Consider the following 27,516-nt stretch of genomic DNA (forward strand, 5'->3'; position numbering starts at 1 on the left):
TTTTAGGAAGATATAACAGTTTGATTGCTTTCTATTAAATTTCCTTCTAGAGGTAGGCTTAACAAAATCTGCGATTCTGGCATGTTTTTTATTTTTAATGATGTTACCCCGGCAGTATAAATAACACGGTAAATTAATTCTGTAGGTCAGTATGGTTATGTCAATACCAAATTTATATAGGGTTTTTTTTGGCAGCTTTTTCACTTTAATTATTTTTTCACATCGCTGTGTTCAAAGACCATAATAACATTTCTCTTTTTTGGTAAGCAGCGCTATGTTAAGGGGTTTTTTTGAAGGATGAGTTGTACTTTTTAATAATACCATCTGTTAATTCATACTATGTTTTGATCACTTTCTATTCTGTTTTTTGAAAGGCGATATAGGCAAAATTAGCTATTTTTGCCATGTTTTTTGTATTGTGTGCACTGTGTAGGTTAAATAATGTACAATCTTTTGTTCTCTGGGTTATTAGTAAATAAAGAAATACCATATTTGTGGGGGGTTTTCACAATTTTTTTTATTTTTTTTTTACTTTTTATTTTTTCCCACTGAGGGACTTGAATATCTAATATTTTATCACTATTATCATACACTGCTATTCCATAAAGCATTGTATTATAAATATTGTGAAGCTTAGCCAGAGGCTGAGCCTCGTAGGCAACCGTAACTGGCAGACCTGGAGGTCATGCCATTTTAAGTAGAGATGAGCGAGCACCAAAATGCTCGGGTGCTCGTTACTCGGGACGAAATTTTCGCGATGCTCGAGGGTTCGTTTCGAGTAACGAACCCCATTGAAGTCAATGGGCGACCCGAGCATTTTTGTATATCGCCGATGCTCGCTAAGGTTTTCATTTGTGAAAATCGGGGCAATTCAAGAAAGTGATGGGAACGACACAGCAACGGATAGGGCAGGCGAGGGGCTACATGTTGGGCTGCATCTCAAGTTCCCAGGTCCCACTATTAAGCCACAATAGCGGCAAGAGTGGCCCCCCCCCCCCCCCCGCACTGTCAGCATAAAGATCGTTCTCCTCTGCCACAGCTGTAACAGCTGTGGCAGAGAAGAACGATGTTAGCCCATTGAATTCAGTGGAGCCGGCAATACAGCAGGTTCCACTGAAAGCAATGTGCTGCCGGCGTGCGCGGGATGAATTGTTGGGAAGGGCTTAAATATAGAAGCCCTTCCCTGCAATTCATCCAGAAATGTGTAAAAATAAAAATATATACCGTATATAACGGCGTATAAGGCGACGGGGCGTATAAGACGACCCCCCAACTGTCACCTTATACGCCGGGAATACAGCGGAGTAAAAAATAAAAATCATTACTCACTTCCCCCGGCGTTCTGCGGCGCTGCTGCAGGCTGTCGCTCCCTCCTGGTCCCCGGCAGAGCATTGCTTTCTGCACGCAGGGCTTGAAATCCCCGCCTCCAGAAAACACACGTGCCTTCAGCCAATCACAGCCAATGACAATGATGTCATTGAATGGCTGTGATTGGCTGACGGCGTGTGTTAGCTAATCACAGTAGCTTTCTGGAGGCGGGGATTTCAAGCCCTGCGTCCAGAAAGCGATGCGCTGCCAGGGACCAGGAGGGAGCGACATCCTGCAGCAGAGCCGCAGACCGCTGGGGGATGTGAGTAATGAATTTTATTCTTTGCTCCGCTGTATTCCCGGCGTATAAGGTGACAGTTGGGGGGTCGTCTTATACGTCCCGTCGCCTTATACGCCGGTATATATGGTATATATTTTTATTGTAACACATTTCTGGATGAATTGCAGGGAAGGGCTTATATATTTAAGCCCTTCCCGACAATTCATCCCGCGCTCGCCGGCAGCCCATTGCTTTCAGTGGAACCTGCTGTATTGCCGGCTCCATTGAATTCAATGGGCAAACATCGTTCTTCTCTGCCACAGCTGTTACAGCTGTGGCAGAGAAGAATGATTTGTCTTCTATATGTTCTCAATGGGGTCGGCGCTGCTGCCGCCGGCCCCATTGAGCGCATATAGAGAAGAGAACAGGAATCGCAGATCGCACATAGGTGCGATCTGTGATTTCTATGGCCTAAGAAGGACCGTTGGGGTTCTTGAAGCCTAAAATCACTCCTAACGCTCTCCCTATAGCAGCTCCGGCATCAACAGCACTTTCCCTGAACTATGTCAGAATGCATCTGTGGCGAGCCGCGGGCGGACAGATTTTAATACTCGAGTGACACCTAATCTCGCCAGCCACTCACTGCAGGGGGGTGGTATAGGGCTTGAACGTCGCAGGGGGAAGTTGTAATGCCTCCCCTGTCTTTCTATTGGCCAGAAAAGCGCGCAAATTTCTCAGGGAAGAAAATGAAAGTGACTCGAACATCGCGTGGTACTCGTCTCGAGTAACGAGCATCTCGAACACCCTAATACTCGAACAAGTATCAAGCTCGGACGAGTATGCTCGCTCATCTCTAATTTTAAGCCTTTGGGTGCCGTAGCAAACTATTGTGACCCTGTTATCACATCACAAGGGTCCAATAGTTGATGGAGCCCTTCCCCTCTGTCAGCATTTTACATACCGTGGTTTCGTTGGTCAAAGTGTTAAACAGTGGGCATTGGAAGTTTCTCTGGTTGCCACTGTTTGAGCAACAGCCAACCACTCACTCCGAAATCAGTTTTTTACTTGAGTATGATAACGTATTGAAAAGCCATTGTTATATTTTCCTAACATAGCAGATGGCACTAAAAAGCTATTGTGTGTTAAAATAAACTGTGGAACAGAACTTTCCATTAAAGTAGCCCTTCGATTTCAGGACTAAATTCTGTCCCAGGACAGGAGGATGAGAAGTGTGTACTACCTGCAGTTGTTCTCCTCTGCTGTCCCCCTCATCCACTGGTTGTGGGCCCCATTATGGCTGCAGCAATTTTCTAACTACCTAATGTACACTGTGCACTCCTCTATGATTGGCTAGTGCTGATCTTCTGAACAGCTCTGGCCAATCAAACAGCAAGTTTAGTGCATTGGTAGTCTAACACTATGCAGTGCACTATGGGGATTAGGTAGTCTGAAGACTGAGTGGACCATCTTCGATGGCTGAAAACAGGACCTGGAACCAGCAGATGGGAAAGACAGCACAGCAAAACAACTGCAGGTACTATACCCCCCTCTGGTCCTGGGACAGAATTTTTCCCAAAACCAGAGAGTCACTTTAATTCATTAAGGGTGGTTGCCCATTTACCTGATAAACCCGCTTTAATAGGGCCCCCTGTATTAAAATAATAAACTGAACTATACTTACCCCACTGTGTTCCTGGCATTTGTTGTGAGAGATCATATCACTCTGCAAATTAGGTGACCTCTGCAGCGAATCAGAGGCTGTAGCATCATTGCTTGTTCTCCTGGCATCGTTACTCACATGCTGAGCGCCATGATGCTAAACTTGACGCTGCAGCGCTCTTACCTGATTTCCTATAACATCCGCTGTTAAAATAATCACCGGGACCACACCGGGGCCGCAGCGTTAGATCCTGGCGGTGGTGAAGGAGTAAGTATAGTTCTGTTTACTATTTTAATACAGGGGGCCTATTGAAGCACGTTGCCTGGTAACCAGCCAACCCCTTAATTATTGGTTAAACTTTGCTTAAACTTTGCTACATCTGTATGTATAGTAATGACTGACACCTTTCAAGATGTCTAGCTTCTTCTCAAGTTACAGAAATAGCTAACATACAAGATCCTGCATAAAGCATATTTAATATAGAAAAACATCTGTTTTAGAGAACTTGTGGTTGCAGAAAGAGGAACTCACAGGGAGGGGTAGGGCTGAAACAGAGATAAAGATGAAAGAGTTAATTATAGGAGAGATAGACAGATTTGGGCTCCAAAAAGACATACAAAACTTACAAAAAGGTAAAAAAAAAAAAAGAGCAGGAAGTACCAACTGGACCGGAGTGCAACAATGTTACTGGTTCGTAAATGAATGATCATTGTCTAGTTTAGGCCACGGTGAGGCTGGGATAGGAAGTGTAACTTCAGCAAGCAGAGCACTAACCACAACGAGCCTGTCCTCTTCCTGTTACTAGGATCAGTGTCACCAGCTTATGTGTGCATAGAGATTGTGATAGAACTAGCTATAGAATCACTAACGATTGTTGCAGTGCAGGACATAGGACATGTGCTGACCCTGTTAGTATATAGTGCAAGCAGATTGCAGAAGAAGCAGAAAACAAGGGATACAAGCAAGCTTACACAATAAGCTCAAATTGGGTTGGATGCACAGGATACATGGATCAGTCAATATGATGCGTATTATGAAGAATTAGAGAAGACATTTAATAATGAGGAGAAAAGATACAAACATAAGAAATCAAGAGATCAAAAGAAATAAAGCACAAGTACAGGCAAAGCTGGATGGAGAATTAGTTGTGACCAGATAGTAGCAACTAAGAGTTGTGGTACGAAGAGTAAAAAGGGGGAAGAAGTGCTATTAAATGGGGAGCAGAGACACTGCAAGATATCTAATGCCATCATCAGGGTCACCTACTAAAGAAAGAGAAGTGCAGCTTTTAATGGCTGACCATGAAAACGGTGAGTATCCTACAGTTTTACTACTAGAGCATTGATGTCATTGTTATGTATGATCTCATTTTGGATGATCTGTATATTATTTTATTGTTTGATGATCAATGTGACTCATAGAGATCAATGGAAACACTTTTCAATATATTGAGAAACTGCTTAATTAATGGAATCTGACAATTAGAAATGTCAAACTTCACAGGAATTACCTGTAAGCAAACTCCAGGCATACATATAAGAGTAAGATGCAGACTTTATAGAGCAAGTCATCTCTACTCTGCCAATAGGTAGCTTAGAAGCTGGTAGACATTGTGTTTTTGCCACAGACATAGGTTTGTTAGGTATCGTTTTTAAGCAATTCTCTAATATATTGTAAACAATGTTGCAACTTGGTCTGAGATTTATTGTGCTTTCTCCATTGTGTTTTTTTCTGTACTTAACACATTATTCCATGAGTTTTATTATATGTGGCTCCTTACAAAGAGCCTATTAGTAGGTAACATTTGAAGTGTAAGGAACACTTGTTTGATAGATGCATTGACCATTGTTAGGCTCCATATTAAATCTCACATGGGATTGTGATCTGAAATTATATTTGCTGTTTGCATCATATCACATACAATTTTAATATAAACCCTTTGAGAAAAATATATTGTGTGCTAAATCTGATCATTGCAAAAAGAAATCAGCAATCTGTAATAGTCATTTACAATTTCATGTGACATACATTATAGGAGCACATTACAGTACATGTAATATTGTGCTACACTATATCCAATGACAAAGCTCCAGGGAGCAGCTGAACAGTTGGATCAATGGATAATCGTCATTCTTCACTTGACATATTAGAGTTGCCTCCACTGCTTGCTCTCCTTGGATTAAGTGGTTCCTGTGGAGTTGGGTTCTCTGAAGACTTTGCACCCATTGATGCAAGAGAGTTACCATTCAGTCTCATTCCATGTCAGGTGCTATATCACACTGGGATCTAACACAACTGCATAAGTGCTACCATAGAGCTCGAGCTCTATGAAATGAATTTCTAGGAAAGCATTGACTACTCAAGCAGATCACACACTATAGTACTGCTGATGACAATTTGATCCTTTGCTGCCTATCGGTAGGTAAGATATATTTACATGTGTCTTGCCATACAGACAAGATATTGAACAACTTTGTATACTGGATATAAACTTGTGGTAGGATTAGCTACTAGTATCATATTGATAACTGATGTGTAGTGCTGTGAAACATAATGTTTAAAGGCTATGTCCACCTTCACAGCCAATATTTGTATTCCTGTAATAGAAATGAAAAATGGAGCAATTTCAGAAGTTGAACTTGATTAAAAATTTCCTGAACTTTTATTTATACAATTTATATGCAGAACTACGTGTCTACAAGGTAATTAACCCTGTGTATTCTGATTTTATAGCCATATTCTTCTCCATCTGTGATTTCCCAGTTTATTAGGCCAGATTCGCAAGGGCAAATTTGTGCATTTATTTGCACACGCAATATGCAGAGAATAGAACCCATTGAATTCAATCTATTTGTTCACATGCACGTATTTTATCTGCGCATTTCAGTTGTGCAAAAAAAAATGCAACATACCCTATTTTCCTGCGCATTTGCACATCAGAATTCCCCATGGGGATGCACAAACACATGCAAAATACAATAGGAGATGCGTAAAACACTGCATAATTGCGCAGAAAAAAGACCATATCTGGAACTCATTAGACTAATTAGCCATTTCAATCAGTAGGTATTTTTTTGCTGCATGCAAATGCACATGGCTGACATGTGGGAAAACTGCAGTAAAATATGCAGAAGTATGCACAAAAAAGCACAGTTTGGCCCACAAAAATGCTGCACTCATGCGTGCACAAACACTTATAGGATTGTGTGAATCCGGGCTTACATACCAAATGTACATTGGCAAAAAGTTGCAGATTTTTCAGATGGCCAAAATAGACTCTTAACCCTTTCCAATCCAATTTGTATCCTGGTTTTCCTAGGGGGATTACTCTTTTTCTGCTGTTATACAACAGCGCTATATGCTGGTTAAACCTAGTACTGCATGCGGTGACACGTTGGATAGGCTCCGACAGTAGAGATGAGCGAGCGTACTCGGAAAAGCACTACTTGCTCGAGTAATTTGCTTTATCCGAGTATCGCTGTGCTCGTCCCTGAAGATTCGGGTGCTGCTGCGGCTGACAGGTGAGTCGCAGCGGGGAGCGGGGCAGAGCGGGCGGGAGAGAGGGAGAGAAAGATCTTACCTCCGTTCCTCCCCGCTCTCCCCTGCAGCTCCCCGCTCCGTGCCGGCACCCGAATCTTCAGGGACGAGCACAACAATACTCGGATAAAGCAAATTACTCGAGCGAGTAGTGCTTTTCCGAGTACGCTCGCTCATCTCTATCCGACAGCAGAAAGCCTGGCAATATACAGTAAGAGAACCCCGACGGACGTCTTCCAACATCGGAGCTGTACAGCCTTAAATCATAATGTCTTTAGATTTCAGACAGTGGATTGGAAAGGGTTAAAGGAGACACATACACAGGACAGACCTTATAGTACATCATAGTGCCTGATGCTTTTTAATGTGTTTAATAGACCTATTGGGTTATCCTATACACTAGTGTTTATACTAACAGGTTTCCTTGCACATTGCGATCTCAATGGCTTCTTTCTCTGGGATTTCCTTTGCTTGAAATATACAGCACGATGTCCCTACTTTATTGTTCCTGTATTCTGTGCAATTGAAATGGGTTGGGCGCGTGAGTGGCGGGTTACACAATGGTGCAGCAGCTGACTGGTGAAGATGGAGGCAGGATTTTTTTTGAACAAATTAACTATATTTAACATAAAACACAGTGCTGGATCACTCACACAGATACATAGTATGATAGGCCGAAAAAAGAATTATGTCCATCCAGTTCGGCCTATTATCTCCAAATGTTGATCCAGAGGAAGACAAAAAACAGAACCCACTGAGGTAGAAGACAATTTTCCCCATTTAAGAAAAAAAAATGGCTTCCCGACTCCAATCTGGTAATTGGAATAATCCCCGGATCACCGACTCTTCTGAACTTATATTAATTATTACACCATATAATATTGTATCACTCAATGAAGACGTCTAAGCTCCTCTTGTACATTTTTATCAAATTTGCAATCACCATGTCCTTAGGCAGAGAGTTCCACATGCACAACAAAAAAATTACAGACTGTGTCTTGCAGTTTGTTCCCCATCTGGGTCCATGGTGCCATCAGCTTGTTCCGAGACTGAGTCCCATGTGACAAGAGAGTCTCCACATGGTGTGTTGTCATGATTTTCAGTCCCTGGCCATCAGGGCCCTCTTGGTAGCGATCACGTGGCCACTTCCTAGCGTGAAGATGCAATCTGCTGCATTGCTCCTCCGCCACTTTAAAATTTTACTGGTTGTGCTGCTACTGCTTGGCTTCTCTCTATGCTGCGTCTTCCCCTGTTGTGGTTCAGCTTCTTTACTTTACATAGGATGCCCTCTAGGCTCCTGAAAGCTTCTCAGCTTCTTAGGACACTGAGCTTAGGCCCCTCTTCACTTCCCTGTATACGGAAAGCTCTTCCAGCAGTGATGCATCAGCTAAGTCACTACTGATGTTATCCAGGAGGCAGAGCCTCCTCCTTCAGGGCTCGCAGCTCTTTTAAGGCCCATTTACACTGGACGAATGTCAGGCAAACGATTCCTGACACTCGTCCCTATGTGTACTTGCTCCCCTGCTGTCCGTTACTTTCTGGAGCTCAGAGTGCCTATTTTCTGATCCACTTCCCATGCCTTGCCTGACAGAGGGGCAGATTTTTCTGCTGAAGCTCATCTGGGGCTCATACAGTGGCTGAGCCACTGTCTTCTATGAGAGGGGAGTGGGGCACCACTCACCCCTCTTACACAATTATATTTCACTTTTTAAGTTGTCCTATCTGAGATTCCAATAACAGTGCTTCCATTTGTGTAACAAACTTATGTTATGGGAAAGATTTGATAAGAAAGCAGAAAAGCCAGAAACCTATTCCCTGCACTCTTTGAAACGTTTTAGGATACGCTATGTTTGCTGGGCCAAAAGTAAAGAAAAGGCTGCCATAAAGAGCATCCTAAATTCTATTGTATGTTTACTAGTAGAAGTAGCGAATTAATTATAGAAGTGCTTCATATAGTAGAATTGTTGTTCGTTGTTGATCGGTATTGTCCTCGGCATTGTTCTCTGAATAGTTACAATACACTTGGGACACATGAAAAACTTGGAATGCTTTAAATAGCAAATAGGAGCAGACGCTTCCTCTTTTTACGATAAATACCTCAATGCATCACACACAGGACTGAATTTGTAATTTAGATCCTTTTTGTAATTGCATCTGTTGGCCCTGATCAAGGTTCTGAAATCTGCTGTCAACAGCAGTAATATAAGGAAATGAAAATGTGCTCTCACAGGGAAGCGTGTAGTTCTGGGATAGTGTAATTGGAATTTTTTTATACTCATCCACTCCCGCAATCCAATGCTGTCACTCATTGAAGCCGGTGTGCGGTACATAAATTCGACTTTTCCCATGCGTGCACTCTCCTATGCAGGTGTATGGGAGAGCACCCGCACGGGACAATAAAAAAGTTGGATTTTGCTTTAGCAGGTGACAGCGTTGCATCACAGGAGTGGGTGAGTGTAAAAAAAAAGCACATCACCCGACTTCCTATCTCGTCCCCTAACAGCACCATAACTTATTGGATGGTGCTTTGGGGCATGACCATTTCTCTTTAAGTAGCATGGTCTTCGTTTTACCTCACCTTTAAGAAGCTTTTCCCGTGGAATGCAATCTGCAAGAAAAATTACAGCTCCCTGTATGTCCTGAATGTCTGCAGTTGTCAGGTCATGCTGGGAGTTATAGTTCTCTATGGGGGGGAATGGATGACAGAAGTTTGAAATTGAACTTATTTTAGTTACCTTCAGTAGTACACAAGAGGACACACATTTTTTTTTCATAGTAGTCTCCTATTAGGCCTTTATCTCAGATTATTTCTGTCCTGAGTGCCCTCTCGGTAGGTAGCCTCCTTCCTGGCACTTGTCTTGGACTAGTGCCCCTTTCAGCTTTGGGTGCATCCACATCAGCATTGGAGTTTCCATTCGGAACCTCAATGGTTGATTTCTGCTAGAAAGCAGGATGAAATTCACTGGGGGACCATTTGGCTCCATCTGGTTTCATCATAAGATCGACCGTTCGGCCAGGGGGTGCTGAATGTGAACTCGCCCTTAGTGAACCCGGTATTTGTGCTCAAACAGCATTGGGCAGCAGCAAGAAGCTGCAAGATGATTGGTAATGGGGGCCCACACATTGTAGTTGAGAAGGCAAGGCCCAAGGAAGGAGGATACTGGCTGGCTTGCAAATGCATCTAGATGTCATCTCAACCAGTGTCTATATAAATAGGTAAACTGGTCAATGTATATATATGGACACAGGTTGGCTGAGATACTGATTATCTGTATGTACTACAGTGAGTATACTGCACCGTGTGCAGCTCATTTAGGGTGCTGGGGGCAAACACCTGACACAGCGCCCACTGGAGGTTTCACCTGCTCCCCCATGGGTGAGTCCGCGTCTGCTTATTGTATATGAGGCATAAGACATTGGTGTATCGTAAGAGGTTGAATACCAGTGGGATGTAGCATGGGTAGACTGTAGGTAAATTGGTATGAATGAAATCAGGCGTTTTGTGCGTTAAGAGGCGTACCCAATGTGGTGGCAAAGGTCTAAGTTCCCGGTAGTAAAGTTAATACCAGATATGTGCAGTAATTATCTGAAAGTAGCGTGTGACTTGTTGCAGCCCAGCTGAAAGGGTTGTAATGGAGATGTACCATGAGTAGAGATGAGCGAATGTACTCGTCCGAGCTTGATACTCGTTCGAGTATTAGCGTGTACGAGATGCTCGTTACTCGAGGCGAGCACCACGCGATGTTCGAGTTACTTTCACTTTCATCTCTGAGACGTTAGCGCGCTTTTCTGGCCAATAGAAAGACAGGGAAGGCATTACAACTTCCCCCTGCGACGTTCAAGCCCTATATCACCCCCCTGCAGTGAGTGCATGGCGAGATCAGGTGTCACCCGAGTATATAAATCGGCCCCTCCCGCGGCTCACCACAGATGCATTCTGACATAGATCAGGGAAAGTGCTGCTGATGCTGGAGCTGCTATAGGGAGAGTGTTAGGAGTTATTTTAGGCTTCAAGAACCCCAACGGTCCTTCTTAGGGCCACATCTGACCGTGTGCAGTACTGTTGAGGCTGCTTTTAGCAGTGTTGCACATTTTTTTTTTTGTATATCGGCCGTGCAGAGCATTGCGTCCTCAGTCTGCAGTCATTGTACACAGTATAGGGCAAGTACTGGTAAGGCAGGGACAGTGGGAAAGGTGAAAGAGATATACTGTCTATATAGGCAGTGGGCTTTTTCAAACAAATTTGCCTGTGACCGTCCTGAGTGTACAGCGTCTCTGCTGGGAGTAGTAGTCCTAATTAATACGCAGCTAAGTGTTACAGCAGGTGTGCGCAAAATTCTTTCCTGGCTCTGCGTTGCCCGTTACATCACCGCCGTCATCCCGTCCGGAGGGAAACAGTCTGCAGTAATTTTACATAGTATAGGGCCAGTAGTGGTGAGGCAGGGACAGTGGGAAAGGTGAAAGAGATATACTGTCTATATAGGCAGTGGGCTTTTTCAAAAAAATTTGGGGAAAAAAAAATATATTTGGGCTGCCTGTGACCGTCTTGAGTGTACTGCGTCTCTGCTGGGGGTAGTAGTCCTAATTAATACGCAGCTAAGTGTTACAGCAGGCGTGCGCAAAATTCTTTCCTGGCTCTGCGTTGCCCGTTACATCACCGCCGTCATCCCGTCCAGAGAGAAACAGTCTGCAGTAAGTTTACATAGTATAGGGGCACTACTGGTAAGGCAGGGACAGCGGGAAAGGTGAAAGAGATATACTGTCTATATAGGCAGTGGGCTTTTTCAAACAAATTTTGGAAAAATACTATCTTTGGGCTGCCTGTGACTGTCTTGAGTGTACTGCGTCTCTGCTGGGGGTAGTAGTCCTAATTAATACGCAGCTAAGTGTTAAAGCAGGCTTGAGCAAAATTCTTTCCTGGCTCTGCGTTGCCCGTTACATCACCGCCGTCATCCTGTCCAGAGGGAAACAGTATACATATATACGCTGCCTACAGTATCTGTCTGCTGTCTCAGCTCAGCCTTTAAAAAAATAGAAGCAAAACACTTAAGGCCTACTAGTGGCCTTTGGACACTTGACTGCTTCTGCGCTGTGAATTCCACTAGCTCAGTCATACGCACCTTCGTCTCACTACAGGCTTGCGCAAAATTCTTTCCTGGCTCTGCTGTGCAATCTATCGACCACCCAGAGTTCTGCGCTGTCCACTGCTGCAACTCTGAATCCTCTGGCTGCTGCTCCTCCTTCCTCCCAGCCTCTTCACTCCATTACAATGACACATTCTGAGGAGCAGGCAGACTCCCAGGAACTGTTCTCGGGCCCCTGCCCAGAATGGGCAGCAATGGTTCCTATCCCACCGGAGGAGTTTGTCGTGACCGATGCCCAACCTTTGGAAAGTTCCCGGGGTCCGGGGGATGAGGCTTGGGACTTCCGGCAACTGTCTTAAGAGCTTTCAGTGGGTGAGGAGGACGACGACGATGAGACACAGTTGTCTATCACTCAGGTAGTAGTAATTGCAGTAAGTCCGAGGGAGGAGCGCACAGAGGATTCGGAGGAAGAGCAGCAGGACGATGAGGTGACTGACCCCACCTGGTTTCCTAAGCCTACTGAGGACAGGTCTTCAGAGGGGGAGGCAAGTGCAGCAGCAGGGCAGGTTGGAAGAGGCAGTGCGGTGGCCAGGGGTAGAGGCAGGGCCAGACCGAATAATCCACCAACTGTTTCCCAAAGCGCCCCTCGCGCCATGCCACCGTGCAGAGGCCCAGGTGCTCAAAGGTCTGGCAGTTTTTCACTGAGAGTGCAGACGACCGACGAACAGTGGTGTGCAACCTTTGTCGCGCAAAGATCAGCCGGGGAGCCACCACCACCAGCCTTACCACCACCAGCATGCGCAGGCATATGATGGCCAAGCACCCCACAAGGTGGGACGAAGGCCATTCACCGCCTCCGGTTTGCACCACTGCCTCTCCCCCTGTGCCCCATCCACCAATGTCTCTCAGCGCACCGTCCAGCCGTCGCTAGCGCAAGTGTTTGAGCGCAAGCGCAAGTACGCCGCCACGCACCCGCACGCTCAAGCGTTAAACGTGCACATAGCCAAATTGAAGAGCCTGGAGATGCTGCCGTATAGGCTTGTGGAAACGGAGGCTTTCAAAAACATGATGGCGGCGGCCGCCGCGCTATTCGGTTCCCAGTCGCCACTACTTTTCCTGATGTGCCGTCCCAGCCCTGCACGACCACGTCTCCCGCAACATTGTACACGCCCTCACCAACGCGGTTACTGCCAAGGTCCACTTAACAACGGACACGTGGACAAGCACAGGCGGGCAGGGCCACTATATCTCCCTGACGACACATTGGGTGAATTTAGTGGAGGCTGGGACAGAGTCAGAGCCTGGGACCGCTCACGTCCTAGCCACCCCCAGAATTGCGGGCCCCAGCTCGGTGGTGGTATCTGCGGCGGTGTATGCTTCCTCCACTAAACCACCCTCCTCCTCCTACGCAACCTCTGTCTCACAATCAAGATGTGTCAGCAGCAGCACGTCGCCAGCAGTCGGTGTCGCGCGGCGTGGCAGCACAGCGGTGGCCAAGCGTCAGCAGGCCGTGCTGAATTTACTCAGCTTAGGAGAGAAGAGGCACATGGCCCACGAACTGCTGCAGGGTCTGACAGAGCAGACCGACCGCTGGCTTGCGCCGCTGAGCCTCCAACCGGGCATGGTCATGTGTGACAACGGCCGTAACCTGGTGGCGGCTCTGCAGCTCGGCAGCCTCAAGCACGTGCCATGCCTGGCCCACGTCTTTAATTTGGTGGTTCAGCGCTTTCTGAAAAGCTACCCATGCTTGTCAGACCTGCTCGGAAAGGTGCGCCGGCTCAGCGCACATTTCCGCAAGTCCAACACGGACGCTGCCACCCTGCGCACCCTGCAACATCGGTTTAATCTGCCAGTGCACTGACTGCTGTGCGACGTGTCCACACGGTGGAACTCTACGCTCCACATGTTGGCCAGGCTCTATGAGCAGCGTAGAGCTATAGTGGAATACCAACTCCAACATGGGCGGCGTAGTGGGAGTCAGCCTCCTCAATTCTTTTCAGAAGAGTGGGCCTGGTTGGCAGACATCTGCCAGGTCCTTGGAAACTTTGAGGAGTCTACCCAAATGGTGAGCGGCGATGCTGCAATCATTAGCGTCACCATTCCTCTGCTATGCCTCTTGAGAAGTTCCCTGCAAAGCATAAAGGCAGACGCTTTGCACTCGGAAACGGAGGCGAGAGAAAACCGTATGTCGCTGGATAGTCAGAGCACCCTCCTGTCTATATATTAGCGCGTTGAGGAGGAGGAGGAGGTGGAGGAGCATGAGGAGGAGGGGGAAGAGACAGCTTGGCCCACTGCTGAGGGTACCCATGCTGCTTGCCTGTCATCCGTTCAGCGTGTATGGCCTGAGGAGGAGGAGGAGGATCCTGAAAGTGATCTTCCTAGTGAGGACAGCCATGTGTTGCGTACAGGTACCCTGGCACACATGGCTGACTTCATGTTAGGATGCCTTTCTCGTGACCCTCGCGTTACACGCATTCTGGCCACTACGGATTACTGGGTGTACACACTGCTCGACCCACGGTATAAGGAGAACCTTTCCACTCTCATACCCGAAGAGGAAAGGGGTTCGAGAGTGATGCTATACCACAGGACCCTGGTGGACAAACTGATGATAAAATTCCCATCCGACAGCGCTAGTGGCAGAAGACGCAGTTCCGAGGGCCAGGTAGCAGGGGAGGCGCGGAGATCAGGCAGCATGTACAGCGCAGGCAGAGGAACACTGTCCAAGGCCTTTGACAGCTTTATGGCTCCCCAGCAAGACTGTGTCACCGCTCCCCAGTCAAGGCTGAGTCGGTGGGAGCACTGTAAAAGGATGGTGAGGGAGTACGTAGCCGATCGCACGACCGTCCTCCGTGACGCCTCTGCTCCCTACAACTACTGGGTGTCGAAGCTGGACACGTGGCCTGAACTCGCGCTGTATGCCCTGGAGGTGCTTGCTTGTCCTGCGGCTAGCCTCTTGTCAGAGAGGGTGTTTAGTGCGGCTGGGGGAATCATCAGGGATAAGCGTACCCGCCTGTCAACCGACAGTGCCGACAGGCTTACAATCATAAAGATGAACAAAGCCTGGATTTCCCCAGACTTCACTTCTCCACCAGCGGACAGCAGCGGTACCTAAGCAATACGTAGGCTGCACCCGCGGATGGAAGCATCATTCTCTATCACCATAAAAATGGGGAACTTTTAGCTTCATCAATCTGTGTATTATATTCATCCTCCTCTTCCTGCTCCTCCTCCTGAAACCTCATATAACTTTTGTAAACAATGTTTATATGTTTCAATTCTCAATTCAATAAAGCGTTGAAACTTGCACCTGAACCAATTTTTATTTTAACTGGGCCGCCTACAGGCCTAGTTACAAATTAAGCCACATTAACCAAAGCGATTAATGGGTTTCACCTGCCCTCTTGCTTGGGCATGGGCAATTTTTCTGAAGTGCATTTGTACTGTTGGTGCACCAATTTTTTGGGGCCCTCGCCTACATTGTAATCCTAGTAATTTTTAGCCCACCTGCATTAAAGCTGACGTTACCTCAGCTGTGCTGGGCAATGCAATGGGATATATTTATGTACCGCCAGTGGGTTCCAGGGAGCCACCCATGCTGTCGGTCCACACGGAGTTGTAACTGCATGTGTCCACTTCTAAAGAACCCCAGTCTGACTGGGGCATGCAGTGTGGGCCGAAGACCACCTGCATTAAACCTGACGTTACCTCAGATGTGATGGGCAATGCAATGGGATATATTTCTGTACCGCCGGTGGCTTCCTGGGACCCACCCATGCTGTCGGTCCACACGGAGTTGTAACTGCATGTGTCCACTTCTAAAGAACCCCAGTCTGACTGGGGAATGCAGTGTGGGCCGAAGCCCACCTGCATTTAATCGGACGTTACCTCAGCTATGATGGGCAATGCAATGGGATATATTTATGTACCGCCGGTGGCTTCCTGGGACCCACCCATGCTGTCGGTCCACACAGAGTTGTAACTGCATGTGTCCACTTCTAAAGAACCCCAGTCTGACTGGGGCATGCAGTGTGGGCCGAAGCCCACCTGCATTAAACCTGACGTTACCTCAGCTGTGATGGGCAATGCAATGGGATTTATTTATGTACAGCCGGTGGGTTCCAGGGAGCCACCCATGCTGTGGGTGCACACGGAATTCCCATTGCGGAGTTGTACCTGCCTGTGACTATTTATAAAAAACCCCGGTCTGACTGGGGCATGCAGACACCTTGACAGAATGAATAGTGTGTGGCACATGGGTTCCCTATTGCTATGCCCACGTGTGCAGCTCCTGATGGAGGTGGCACAAGATTGGATTTCTCATTGCTTCTGTACAGCATTATGGGCTATCGCCCCGCCCCTTTTGAAGAGGGTCGCTGCCTGGCCGTGCCAACCCTCTGCAGTGTGTGCCTGCGGTTCCTCCTCATGGCAGACATGCTTATAAATAGACATGAGCGTGGTGTGGCATGAGGGCAGCTGAAGGCTGCGCAGGGACACTTTGGTGTGCGCTGTGGACACTGGGTCGTGCGGGGGGGGGGGTTGGGCAGCATGTAACCGAGGAGAAGTGGCAGCGGAGTGTCAGGCAGGCAGTGATTGTGCTTTGTTGGAGGTAGTGTGGTGATTGGTTAAGGTATGCCTTGCTAATGAGGGTTTTTCAGAAGTAAAAATTGTTGGGAGGGGGGGCGGGGCACTCTTGCCGCTATTGTGGCTTAATAGTGGGACCAGGGAACTTGAGATGCAGCCCAACATGTAGCCCCTCGCCTGCCCTGTCCGTTGCTGTGTCGTTCCCATCACTTTCTTGAATTGCCCAGATTTTCACAAATGGAAACCTTAGCGAGCATCGGCGATATACAAAAATGCTTGAGTCGCCCATTGACTTCAATGGGGTTCGTTAATCGAAACAAACGCTCGAGCATCGCGAAAATTTCGTCTCGAGTAACGAGCACCCGAGCATTTTGGTGCTCGCTCATCTCTAACCATGAGTATTGCGCACAACATAGTAAATTGTGCGTGTCGTTTCATGCAACATTTAAGTACCAGAGCCCTTCTGTGAAATGAAATGTCACATATACTATTGTGTTTTTTTTTTCTGTTTGTACTAATACTGCAGTGGACCTATCCCAATAATATGTGGCCCTTAACCAGCAGAATAAGGCAGATGTACAAAGTTTAACTTGAAATAAGTGAATGTGTTGTTTTGGCATAGATATGTGCTTCCTAATAAAGCTTTTCCTTGGTGTTCTAGAGTCTCCTGTCAAGCACACGTAGATCCCCCTTTCCTCTTCTCCTAAGATTAAATTGAGACGTAATACACTACAAAAAAGTTCAATGCCGCAGTTTATTTGCCCCTTTAATAGCTTTACAATGATTTTTGGTGTGATAGGCCACTCTCACACATGGCATCGGTAAAACCATGATTTTGATCTGCATTTTCAAACGCAGGTTACTGCATTCTACAGCATTTTTTAACACACCCCATCATTCTGGTAGGTGATAATGTGCCTTTAAAAGCGCAAAAGCACACCAAAATAAATGCTGTGTTCAAGAGCAAGTCTGCGAGGTCCCATTAAAATCAATGGGAGCGTTGTACTGCAATTGGCAGTAAAAAGCGCATGTGTAAGAGTGGCCCTAAGATAAGATAACCATGGCTTTTCAGTGGCTTGAGATGAGATAACTTGTTGCAAAAAGTTATCGCACTCAAGTTAAACTTTGCTGCATCTGTATGATGGTAGAATCTCCTTAGGCCATTTAGTTCCTTATTTAGGGGTATTTGTTGCTTTTGTAACAGATGGATGGCATGTATGGGGTAGTAGCTGACAGTTGAAGGCAGTTCATTGCAGCTAGTATGAACAAACATTTGAGAATTCAGTTTGGCTGGTTCATCAGACTGTTGCAAAAAGTTTGGTTCTATCCAACTTAGTTTGAGTTGAACCGGACGTTCAGCAAAACCTGCAAAACTGGTACATAAAATTGTCTTAGAGCCATAGAAGCCCTGTATAACTATCTTAGAATGTTTTAAAGTGCTTTAATGGCACTTAGACAGTGGGCAGACGCCAGTATAGTCAATAGGGAACAACGCAAATGTGGAGACTCATTGAGAGGGCCTGTTGATTAGGACCAAAGAGATAGTATAAGGGCCCTGTTGACCAGGGGGCTAAAGGCGTATGATCAAAGGGCCCTGATGACCCATTTTTACTGAAGCATAAATGATGTGTACATTATGCGCTATGTTACATAGCACTCCATCAGATGACATGCAGCCAATAACAAAGCTCAGCAATTGATCACTGAGCTCCATTACTGGCTGCAGCCCCTGTGATAACTCATAAACCAGACAGGACTGCAGCTCTAAACACAGCCCAGAGAGGGGGATTAAAGCACAGCGGGAATGGGGAGAGGTGAGTATATGGCTATATTGTATGCTACTGCAGGGGAAAGGAGTTGAACTTTGATATTACAACTTAGACAACCCCTTTAAGCAACTTTCAAATGAAGTGTATCTTTCTCTGGAATGGTTTCGTTATAGTCGAGGTGAAATTATCCTAATATGTCCTCTTGAATATTTTTATATACAGTATTTCTAAAAGTATTTATTTGTTTCCATTCAATAGGAAACACAATGAATCAGTCAAATGAGACAAAGATCGCTTCACCAACCCGAGACGAGCTAATGGAACAAATTAAAGTGTGTTTGTACCCTATTTTGAATCCATCTAATACTGCTTACCCCTGATTTCTTTATTTCTTTATATTTCACAATAGTAGTATTACTCTATAAAACTCTTAATTTCATGCTCATTTTATTACTACGATTGAATTCAGTTTGCAGTGACTTTTATGGCCAAGGCACACACATGGTTGGATGTCAGATTTAGGGCGCCCACCCACTGGCGATTTTTTTTTCTTTGCGTTTTGCGTTTTTTCTGCAGAGCAATTAGAATTGAATGTACTCCTGTCCACTGGCGTTTTGCGTTGCGTTGCGTTGCGTTTTTTAACATAGGAACTGTCAGTTGCATATGTGTCCTTATTTTTCTCCTAATGCACCCATGAAAGTCAATGGAAATTAATGGAAAAGCCGCGAAAACGCCGCAAAAACGCGGCACGAAAATCGCAGACGCCAGTGGGTGTGCGCCCTCACACTGACATAGTTAATTTTTGCTTATCTAAACAATTTTTGAATAATAATTAGAGATGAGCGAACGTGTTCGGCCCCGCCCCTTTTCGCCCGAACACCGAACTTTGCGAGGAATTCCGTGCTCGGGCGAAAAAAGTTTGGGGGTCGCCGTGGCAGCGCGGGGGGGTGCGGCGGGGAGTGGGGGGGAGAGGGAGAGAGAGAGGGCTCCCCCCTGTTCCCCGCTGCTGCCGCCCGCGCCGCCGCGCCTCTCCCCGCCCCCCGGCGCCCCCCGAATCTTTACGCGCGAACACTGAAGTCCTCGGAAAAGCCGGTGTCCGGGTGCGTAAGTGCTCGTTAAGAACACGTTCGCTCATCTCTAATAATAATCATTCCCTGTGAAAAGGCCTTTAAACTAAGGGCTCATTCACATGGGCGAGCAATTCACGCAGCTGTTAGCTGCGCAAAAAAAAAATCGAAACTCTAGCTACAGAAAAATCATCTGAACAGACAATTTTTCTGCGCTGAAGTCCCAAACTACAGCTGCAATTTTTCCATGCTGAACGGGGGGGGGGGGGGGGGGTTTGAAAATATGCACTGCTGTAGAGAGAGATGAAGAGGAATCCCTCCAGCCCTGCTGAGATGAAGGGAGTTCCCGGCGATGAAGGGAACCCCTGGAAAATAAAGGGTGTATCCCCGGGGCTTCCCTTCATTGTGGGGACTCTCTTAATCTCAGTGGGAGTGAAGAGTTTCCCATGCAGCGGGATAAAGGAATTACCCTGGGGATAAAGGGGTTCCCGCAGCGGGGCTGCCCTTCATCTTCACGGGGACACAGTGCTTCTGGGTTAAAAGGGTGCAGCTAAACTCTCTCCTCCTCCCTTTTTTCAAGTTGCTGAAATTCAGTCGCTGATGTCCTATCTTTTTAGGTGCGATTTTTTTTTTATTATTATTATTATTTATTATTTTTGCGCGGCTAAATTTCCTTCATCTAAATGTTAGCTGTGCAAATTCCCTCATATGAATGAGCCCTTAAAGTGAATTAAGTAATTTAAAGAACACCAGCTTATACCTGGCATAGATTTGATTCCATGATGCACGGACTGCCAAAAAATGTGTTAATTTTATTAAGAACCCTGCACCTCTTAATACATTTGTTGCATTTTACTCTAGTGCACTACATATTAAGACAGGCATAGGAACGCAGTGTGAAGATAGTATGCACTAAGCTCCTGTGCCCCTCCTAAGCTCCTGCGCCCCTGTGCCCCTGCTAAGCTTCTGCGCCCCTCCTAATGGTGACTGCAAGCTTCCAGAATCTTAAGTACTATAACTGTCTGTTACAACAGAATGAGAAAAATGGAGCTTTGATTACAATAAATATAGTAAAGGGGTCGTGTCAAGATCCACCAGATAGGGATAACATTTTGTATGGAATGGTGATCGTACATGTGTCCTGCTGCTCGATTCATTTCAATGGGAGTGCCAGGTATTATTGAGCGTTTTGCACTCAACAATCTCCAATACTCGCACTGAAATGAATGGAGCAACAACACACATATGCAACTGGCGATCCATTCATGCAGGAATATTTAAGACCCTGTACTTTGAGGGGGTGGCAGTGGTTGGCTCCCCACAGATCAAAAAAGTAATTTGCTATCCTTTTGGATAGAGGATTACTTCATATCTTGGCATGATCTATTTTGAAAAAATTAATTAGTGCAGAATTTTGGACCTATTGAGATACAAAAATAGTATTGAACCACAGGGACCCCCTGCACAGTACCTCCATAGAGGTTCCATGTACACGACTGTTGGGTGCATGAGGCCTTATAGCTCAGTAAATAGTATATACTTGCAGCCTTGTTATAGAGAGTCCTTGAAGACTGGAGGTAGTAAATACAGAACATATTCAATATGTACTCTATTGACTTTTGTTTTCCTTTTGAAACCTTTTGCTTTGTCTTCCTTCTCAATTATTGTGCGCAGAACTTACAGAATGATATAACCGAAATTGTGGCTGAAATAGACGATTTTGAGCGCCTGCAGTTAAGGTGAGCGGCATTTACTCTGTAGGTTGGACATAAACTAAGAGTTTTAAGTCTAAGCTTTAATTTGTTTTCTCATAGTCGAAAGAAACAGAGGGACAATGAACTGCTCAGTGCAAGTAGGAAATTTAACATGGACCCAGAGAAGGTGAATATAAAAGAAGTAGAAAATAACAGGGAATTAAATAATATGTTACTAGTACATCCAGACTTGTTGGACCAGTGACGGGGTGTAGCTACAGGGGGAGCATAATGAGCCATAGCCTGGTTACAGGTTTAGCATTAGGATCTGGAATATTCAATTTATGCCTCTGATCAGCGGTGTGATGTCTCCAGCTCTCTAAGGGCGGACTCACACAAGTCTGTTTGCGTGCGTCTCTGCACGTTTGTTTTTTGTGTGCGCGAAATCTGCGCACACAATACGCAGAGAATAGAAGCCATTGATTTCAATGGTTCACACTCATCAATCGTTTTTGTGCGTGCATTTCGTGTGGGCAAAAAAACACAGTATGCTCTATTTTTGTGCACATTTGCGCACCAATAGCCCCAATGAAGTCTATGGGAGGTGTGCAAATATGCCCTCAATACCCACACAATTATGCAATACGCTGCACAATTCTGCGGGAAAAAGAACACATCTGGACCTAATGAAGTTAAATAGCCTTTTGTGACCCGCACCCATGTGAAAGGGCCCTGCAAGCGCAAAAGCTATCAAAAGTAATATGCACAAAAATGTGCATTGTCCATGGTGCAAATGTGCTGCGATTACACAAGTGTTTTTGCGCATATGTCCTTGTGAGGTTGTCCTCATAAAGACCTTTAGGGTATGCTGGAAGTTGCAGTTTTCACAAGTCTGAATTTTTTGAGCAAGTTCTCTCTCCGTTTGAGACGGACAAAACTTGCACGTAAAATGAACCCATCCATGAAAAGCCTGTGCAAAACACACTTATGAAAACAAGCCCAAAATATAGATGTTGCTCTATCTTTCTGCGTATACCTCAGCATCCTCATTCATTGCAAAAATACATTGCGTTGAGGCGAGTGTATTTCTTAGACAGTGTTATGCATCAGTGTTCAGGACTGGTATAGAGCAAACCGAAACAGTAGAACCCTGTTTTGGGTAGAGCTTTGCTAAAACACCGGTTCACTCAACAACACTTGTTTTGAGTATACTGAAACATTCGAACTTTGCTAAAAGTTTGGTCTAGCATGAACCCGAACCTTGGACAGTTTGACTCAGCCGAGCTCACTCAAACACCTCTGTCTCCTCCTCTTAGGGGTATTGGTAAAGTTCTGGTTCGGTTCGAACAAATTTGGGCCGAACAAAACTTTTTGCCAAAATTCGACGAACCAACTGAACTAAACTTTTCAAAAGTTCACTCATCAATAATTATAATAAATCGGCTATTATTTTATCCTCTTAAAGTGGCATGCCAGATCAGTGCAGAGTCTGATGAGAAATGGATATCAAGCACAGTACAGCAGGAATGTGGAGCAGGGAAGGGGGGGGGGGGGCATAATTTATGGATTACCTATACTGTTTCCAAGTAGATAATAATGTTTTCAATTCAGAGCTCAAATGAATGAATCTCCTGCACTAAAAAGATTCATTTAATGGTGATGGCATCTATCAGAAAGAATGACAGGCACCCACTGCAAACAATTACTGCTTGCACTTAGATAGCTGATTGAACAGAGTGAGAGACAAAAGTTGGGGTCTTGTAGGCTGATACCCCAGGTTTGGGCACTAAGAAAGTTTGTTGCATTACCAATAGATAATGTAGCTAAGCTGGAGTCTCTGATTGAAGTTATTGCCTTTACTGTTAGTAGATGTTCTAATATTATGTAACATATTTATAATTAAATGTATTTCTTTTTTCATAATTATATATGGCATCCAGGGAATTCAGTTGCTAATTACAAAGAAATTTGTGGAAAAAGAACCAGAACAAATAGCAAACTTCTTATTTAATGGTGCAGGACTCAGCAAGGCTGCCATAGGGGAATACCTTGGACAAAGGTGAGTATATGATAAAGCAGAGACAGCGTGTGTTCTTTAAGAATAAATGATACTTGCTTACTCTTTGTTAACAAAACTCTCTCAACTTCCCTATTAGTCCATCTGCAGACACAAGCTGCTCCACAATCAGTAGTCGGTCATCCGTATAGCTACCCTACAGTATAGTATGTGGGATAAATCATATTTTAATCAGCATTATATTGTCCTTGGGAACATTACCCTAATGGCAACGCTGCTAATAATCTCTTAATTGCCATTAGATTTTATAATGAATTACAAGAGTAAAAACAACTACAAGTGATCGTACACGTGACAATTAGCATAGCAGGGCGCTGCTGTTACGGGCTTATGTCACAGCTCGGTGGCCGTTCAAAGCAGCAGAACAAATTGGTTTATTTGCAGAAATAGTAACAGTCACTTTCATTACTGATCTTCTATGCCTGTCATTTGCTTTATGCTAAAACAATCAGCAGAAGACCAATACTGCAAACATGGATGCCAGAATGGGATTGTGCATGTTAGATTGTGCATAGAAAGTACACGGAGCACTAGAACTATTCTTTAATTCTAATATAGCAATTAAAATGACAATGAATATATACATGGGAGGGACAAAAATATGGAAACACCGTACAAAATGCACAGGATTTTAATCATTAGCACTGAGCTGCCCTTGTGACCCCTGCTTGGCAGAGAGCTTCCCCACCCAATTTGTGTTTACTTCACCTCTTGCCCTGCTCTGGGTGGTTTGGGGAACCAGCTGGTAACAGCAACTGAGTGGGTCAAACCCCTGACCAATGATACCTTGATGCTCGGGCAGATGTTCACTTTGGCCTGGCAGCATCTGTGTCATATTACCTCCACTTATAATTGGTCTCTACATGTCTTATTCAAATATGGTTTAAAATCCCATATAACTCAAGACATGCATTTCATACGGTGTTTCCATATTTTTGTCCACCTCCTGTAGTTTCATAACATACAAATGAAGCAAAGCTAAGGGTGGTTTCATATCTGCGTTGGAACATTCAGTTGTAGATCTGGCTCAAAACACTGGAAGAAAAAGCATTGCGTGCAGTGCTTTTTCTTCCCTCTGAAGGTTACTTGGCTAGGCGGTCCCCATTATAGTCAACGGGGTCTGTTTGACGCTGTTCTGTTCTGTCTTCTAAAGGAGCCATTCATTTTTGAGGGTGCGAAAAAATAGGACCGGCTTTATCTTGTGCGTGTTTGCACACAAAAGATCCCCATAGAGAACTATGGGAGGTGCGCAAACATGCACATCTGCCCACGTCAGTATACACTAAACGCAGCACATACCTGTGATCACCAGGCAAATTAGTCTTTTAGATCAGGGGAGGGGTGATTACCCTGCACATTATTGGTGCAGGCATGAGCACTAAATACACTGTGCAAAAAATAACTGCGTAGGAGCAAGCGTATTACGTTACACGCTCATCTGTCGAGGACGTAACCAGTCATTTTGACAATGTATTGCCTGTGGGCTTTCATAGCACTGCAGGAAAACCCATTGCATTATTGTACGTCATGGTGCATAAAAAAAGCGTCTGAATGATAAACTGGGCTCTGTGGAATGTGTAATAGTAACATCTGAATGGGTCATCAACTTATATTTTTTTTCTTTGTTTTCCATTGTATCTTCCCTTTGCTGTTATTTTCCTCTCGCCCCCATCCCATTTCCTTCCTCTTCCTTTCCTTTCTCTTTTGTTCTGTCTCCCCAGGGAGTCACTGAATATTCAGGTTCTGAAGGCTTTCGTGAAATGCCATAACTTCAACAAACTCAGTCTTGTGGATGCTCTGAGGTGAGAAGCTGATCCTATCAGTACTGTTGACTGTCAGCCAAGGCTACAACACTTTAGTAGCTCTCAACTTGATACGTAGACTTAAAGGGGCTCTACTGTATTTGATTCCGTACATACAGCTCTTGACTGGCCTACACACTTGATCCCGTAACCCTTTTTACCCCATCTCATTTTACTGACTCCATAGCATATTCTATTATACATATATTGGCCTCTTCAGTTTTTAAAATCTACATTTATTAAACAGCAGGATAGACTTGTCTGATTTAGTAAATCTATTTTCATACTATATGTCCTATAAGGGTCTATTCACATGATGCTGTTGAGGTTCAGTTCTTGCTGTGCAGTCAAGAACCTTCCACATATTGCCCTGGTTCTATAGGTAGTCTGGGTGCAGCTCATTACAGCTACAGAAGTTTGTAATAAACTTGTAATTTTTGCTGCAGGGACCACATCTCAACTGCTCCAAGTTAGGTAAAGGGGTTGTCTAGAACTTTTTTTTTACTTTCTTCCGGACAGGTGATCAGCACAGGTGTGGCTCTCAAATCTTCACCCATGAGCCAACATTATGGAAAGTGCAGGAAGTAGATCGTGCTGTCCATAACCCAGCAACCTGGGTTGATATTGCAGGCACAGATCTTGTTGAATTCAATGGCAGCTGCACGTGCAGTAACAACCTGGGCTGTTGCGCTATGGTCAGCACAATGTACTTCTTGCGCTTTCCTCAGTGACAGCAGCGATCAGGTGATCAGTGGGGATTTAAGCTCCAGAACCCCACCCATTATATAGTCATTAATAGAAATAAATCTAAATAATTCCAGATAGCTTCTTTAATAGAGCAAGGTCCTCTTTTTAGGATCCCTACCTATTAGTCAGAGTGGGGATTGGCTACAGAGACTGCCTCTCGCTCTGGAGGACGTATCCTGTTTCACTTGGACACCTCATTAATTTGAATGGGCAATGTGTAATGCTTCATTTTTCCTGTGGGTTTCTGCATGGAAATTGCCTTGTTCACATCTGCATTTTGGGATCCATTTTCCCGCTCCATTATGGGAGCAGAAAATTGATACCCAGTGGCGAAACAGAACTGTCAATGACAAAACCAAATGATGCCGAACAGACCCCATTGACTATAATGAGGTCTATTTGTTTTCCCGCTGGGCTTCCATTATTTTATAGGAGAAAACAGAACAGTATGCTGCACTATTTCATCCGGTTTATCAATGTAATTCAGCAATAGAGGTTTTGAATGTAACCCCTGCCACTGATGTGAATGAGCCCTTATTATCAAGTAACTCTTGAGACCATAGTCTATCTGAAAGTGGCGGCATTGAGTGTATCACTGCACCATTTGTAGTTGGGGGATTGGCCATCCGTGACAAACGTCACTGGTGTCAATCACGTGACTGTCTCTTTTGATTGGAAGAGCAGAGGGGAGAGGAAAAGTAACCAATTCACCAATCACAGATGGCTCTACCGGCTGCATTCTCATACTATGGTAGGGATTGACCAACATGGAGAACCTCTTTAAACTGTAAACGCCATTTCAAAATACATACATTTTACCAGAATCCTAAGCACTGACATAACATATTAAACTGCAACTTCCAATACTCATTTTGCTTTTGCATCCTCTAGTCGAATTAGTTTTGATTAACAATTGCCACTTCACAGCCTCTCCTTTCCAAACTTTTAGCTGCTAACCTCCTATCTCGATCCTGGAAAAGTCAACTGCTACTATGTGGCATGACAGATAGGGACTGGTTGGTGATACTCTAATCACTCCATAGTGGACAGTTTTCTATGCTCTCTTCCTCCTATGAGATAAGCTTCTTTTTTCCTTGCTCACCAAACAAAGAGCTCCTTGTCCTTACTCCCTGATTCTCCTGATATTGTCATTATGTATCCTTGTTGTCATGCTCATATAGAATGGTAGAGTTGGAAGGGACCTCCAGGATCATCTTGTCCAACACCCTACTCAATCCAGTATCACTAAATCATCCCAGACAGATGTCTGTCCAGTCTCTATTTGAAGACTTCCATTGAAGGAGAACTCACCACCTCCCATGCCAACCCGCTCCACTCATTGATCACCCTCACTGTGAAAATTCATCAAGCTTGCGTTTTTCTGATACATTTCAGTGCTACTACTTGTTGATATTCCTCAAATGGAAATAGTCTTAAATGTTCTTGCACACGTTGGTAAAATCTGATAATATGGCCTTCAGAGCAGAAAAGCTTGTGCGCATCTGTCGTAGCCAAAGACCAAAGATAACACTTAAATTTGCATAATATTTGTTCTTCCAGACGATTTCTTGGTAGTTTTCGGTTACCAGGAGAAGCACAGAAGATTGACCGTATAATGGAGTCTTTCTCAGCTCATTACTGCCAGTGTAACCCAAGCACTTTCAAGTCTACAGGTGACCAAACAAACCACAACTGACTATCATAATTATTAGCACTATTACATATGATTACATGGTCAGAACGGGTAGTAATTATTTATAACTAATCACTGATAGGAGGGAAAATAATCGTCAAATTAAAGACATTACCATGAAGTGAAATCAGCCACGACATGGGCTCCCCAACGGTTCATGGTGATGTGATGGACAGTTAGATAGATGTTCTCTGGTCTCAGGAGATGTAATAAT

General features: G+C 44.9%; 1 protein-coding gene across 3 annotated transcripts in view; it reads left to right on the forward strand.

Annotated features, from left to right (window-relative positions):
- Nucleotides 1–4,070: 4,070 nt before the first annotated feature.
- Nucleotides 4,071–27,516, forward strand: part of CYTH4 (cytohesin 4) — a 48,993-nt gene continuing 25,547 nt past the window's right edge. The window contains exons 1-7 of one of the 3 annotated variants that reach the window (XM_066596306.1): nucleotides 4,071–4,558; nucleotides 18,481–18,554; nucleotides 20,964–21,028; nucleotides 21,104–21,170; nucleotides 22,924–23,042; nucleotides 24,782–24,862; nucleotides 27,170–27,282. In XM_066596306.1, the coding sequence (XP_066452403.1) occupies nucleotides 4,462–4,558; nucleotides 18,481–18,554; nucleotides 20,964–21,028; nucleotides 21,104–21,170; nucleotides 22,924–23,042; nucleotides 24,782–24,862; nucleotides 27,170–27,282 (616 nt within the window). In that variant the 5' untranslated portion in view covers nucleotides 4,071–4,461. Of the gene's footprint in view, nucleotides 4,559–5,489; nucleotides 5,667–18,480; nucleotides 18,555–20,963; nucleotides 21,029–21,103; nucleotides 21,171–22,923; nucleotides 23,043–24,781; nucleotides 24,863–27,169; nucleotides 27,283–27,516 lie in introns of those variants that run through there. The other 2 variants (XM_066596307.1, XM_066596308.1) reach the window with 2 other exon arrangements.

The sequence above is a fragment of the Eleutherodactylus coqui genome, chromosome 3 (genome assembly GCF_035609145.1).
Source record: "Eleutherodactylus coqui strain aEleCoq1 chromosome 3, aEleCoq1.hap1, whole genome shotgun sequence".
Taxonomy (NCBI): domain Eukaryota; kingdom Metazoa; phylum Chordata; class Amphibia; order Anura; family Eleutherodactylidae; genus Eleutherodactylus; species Eleutherodactylus coqui.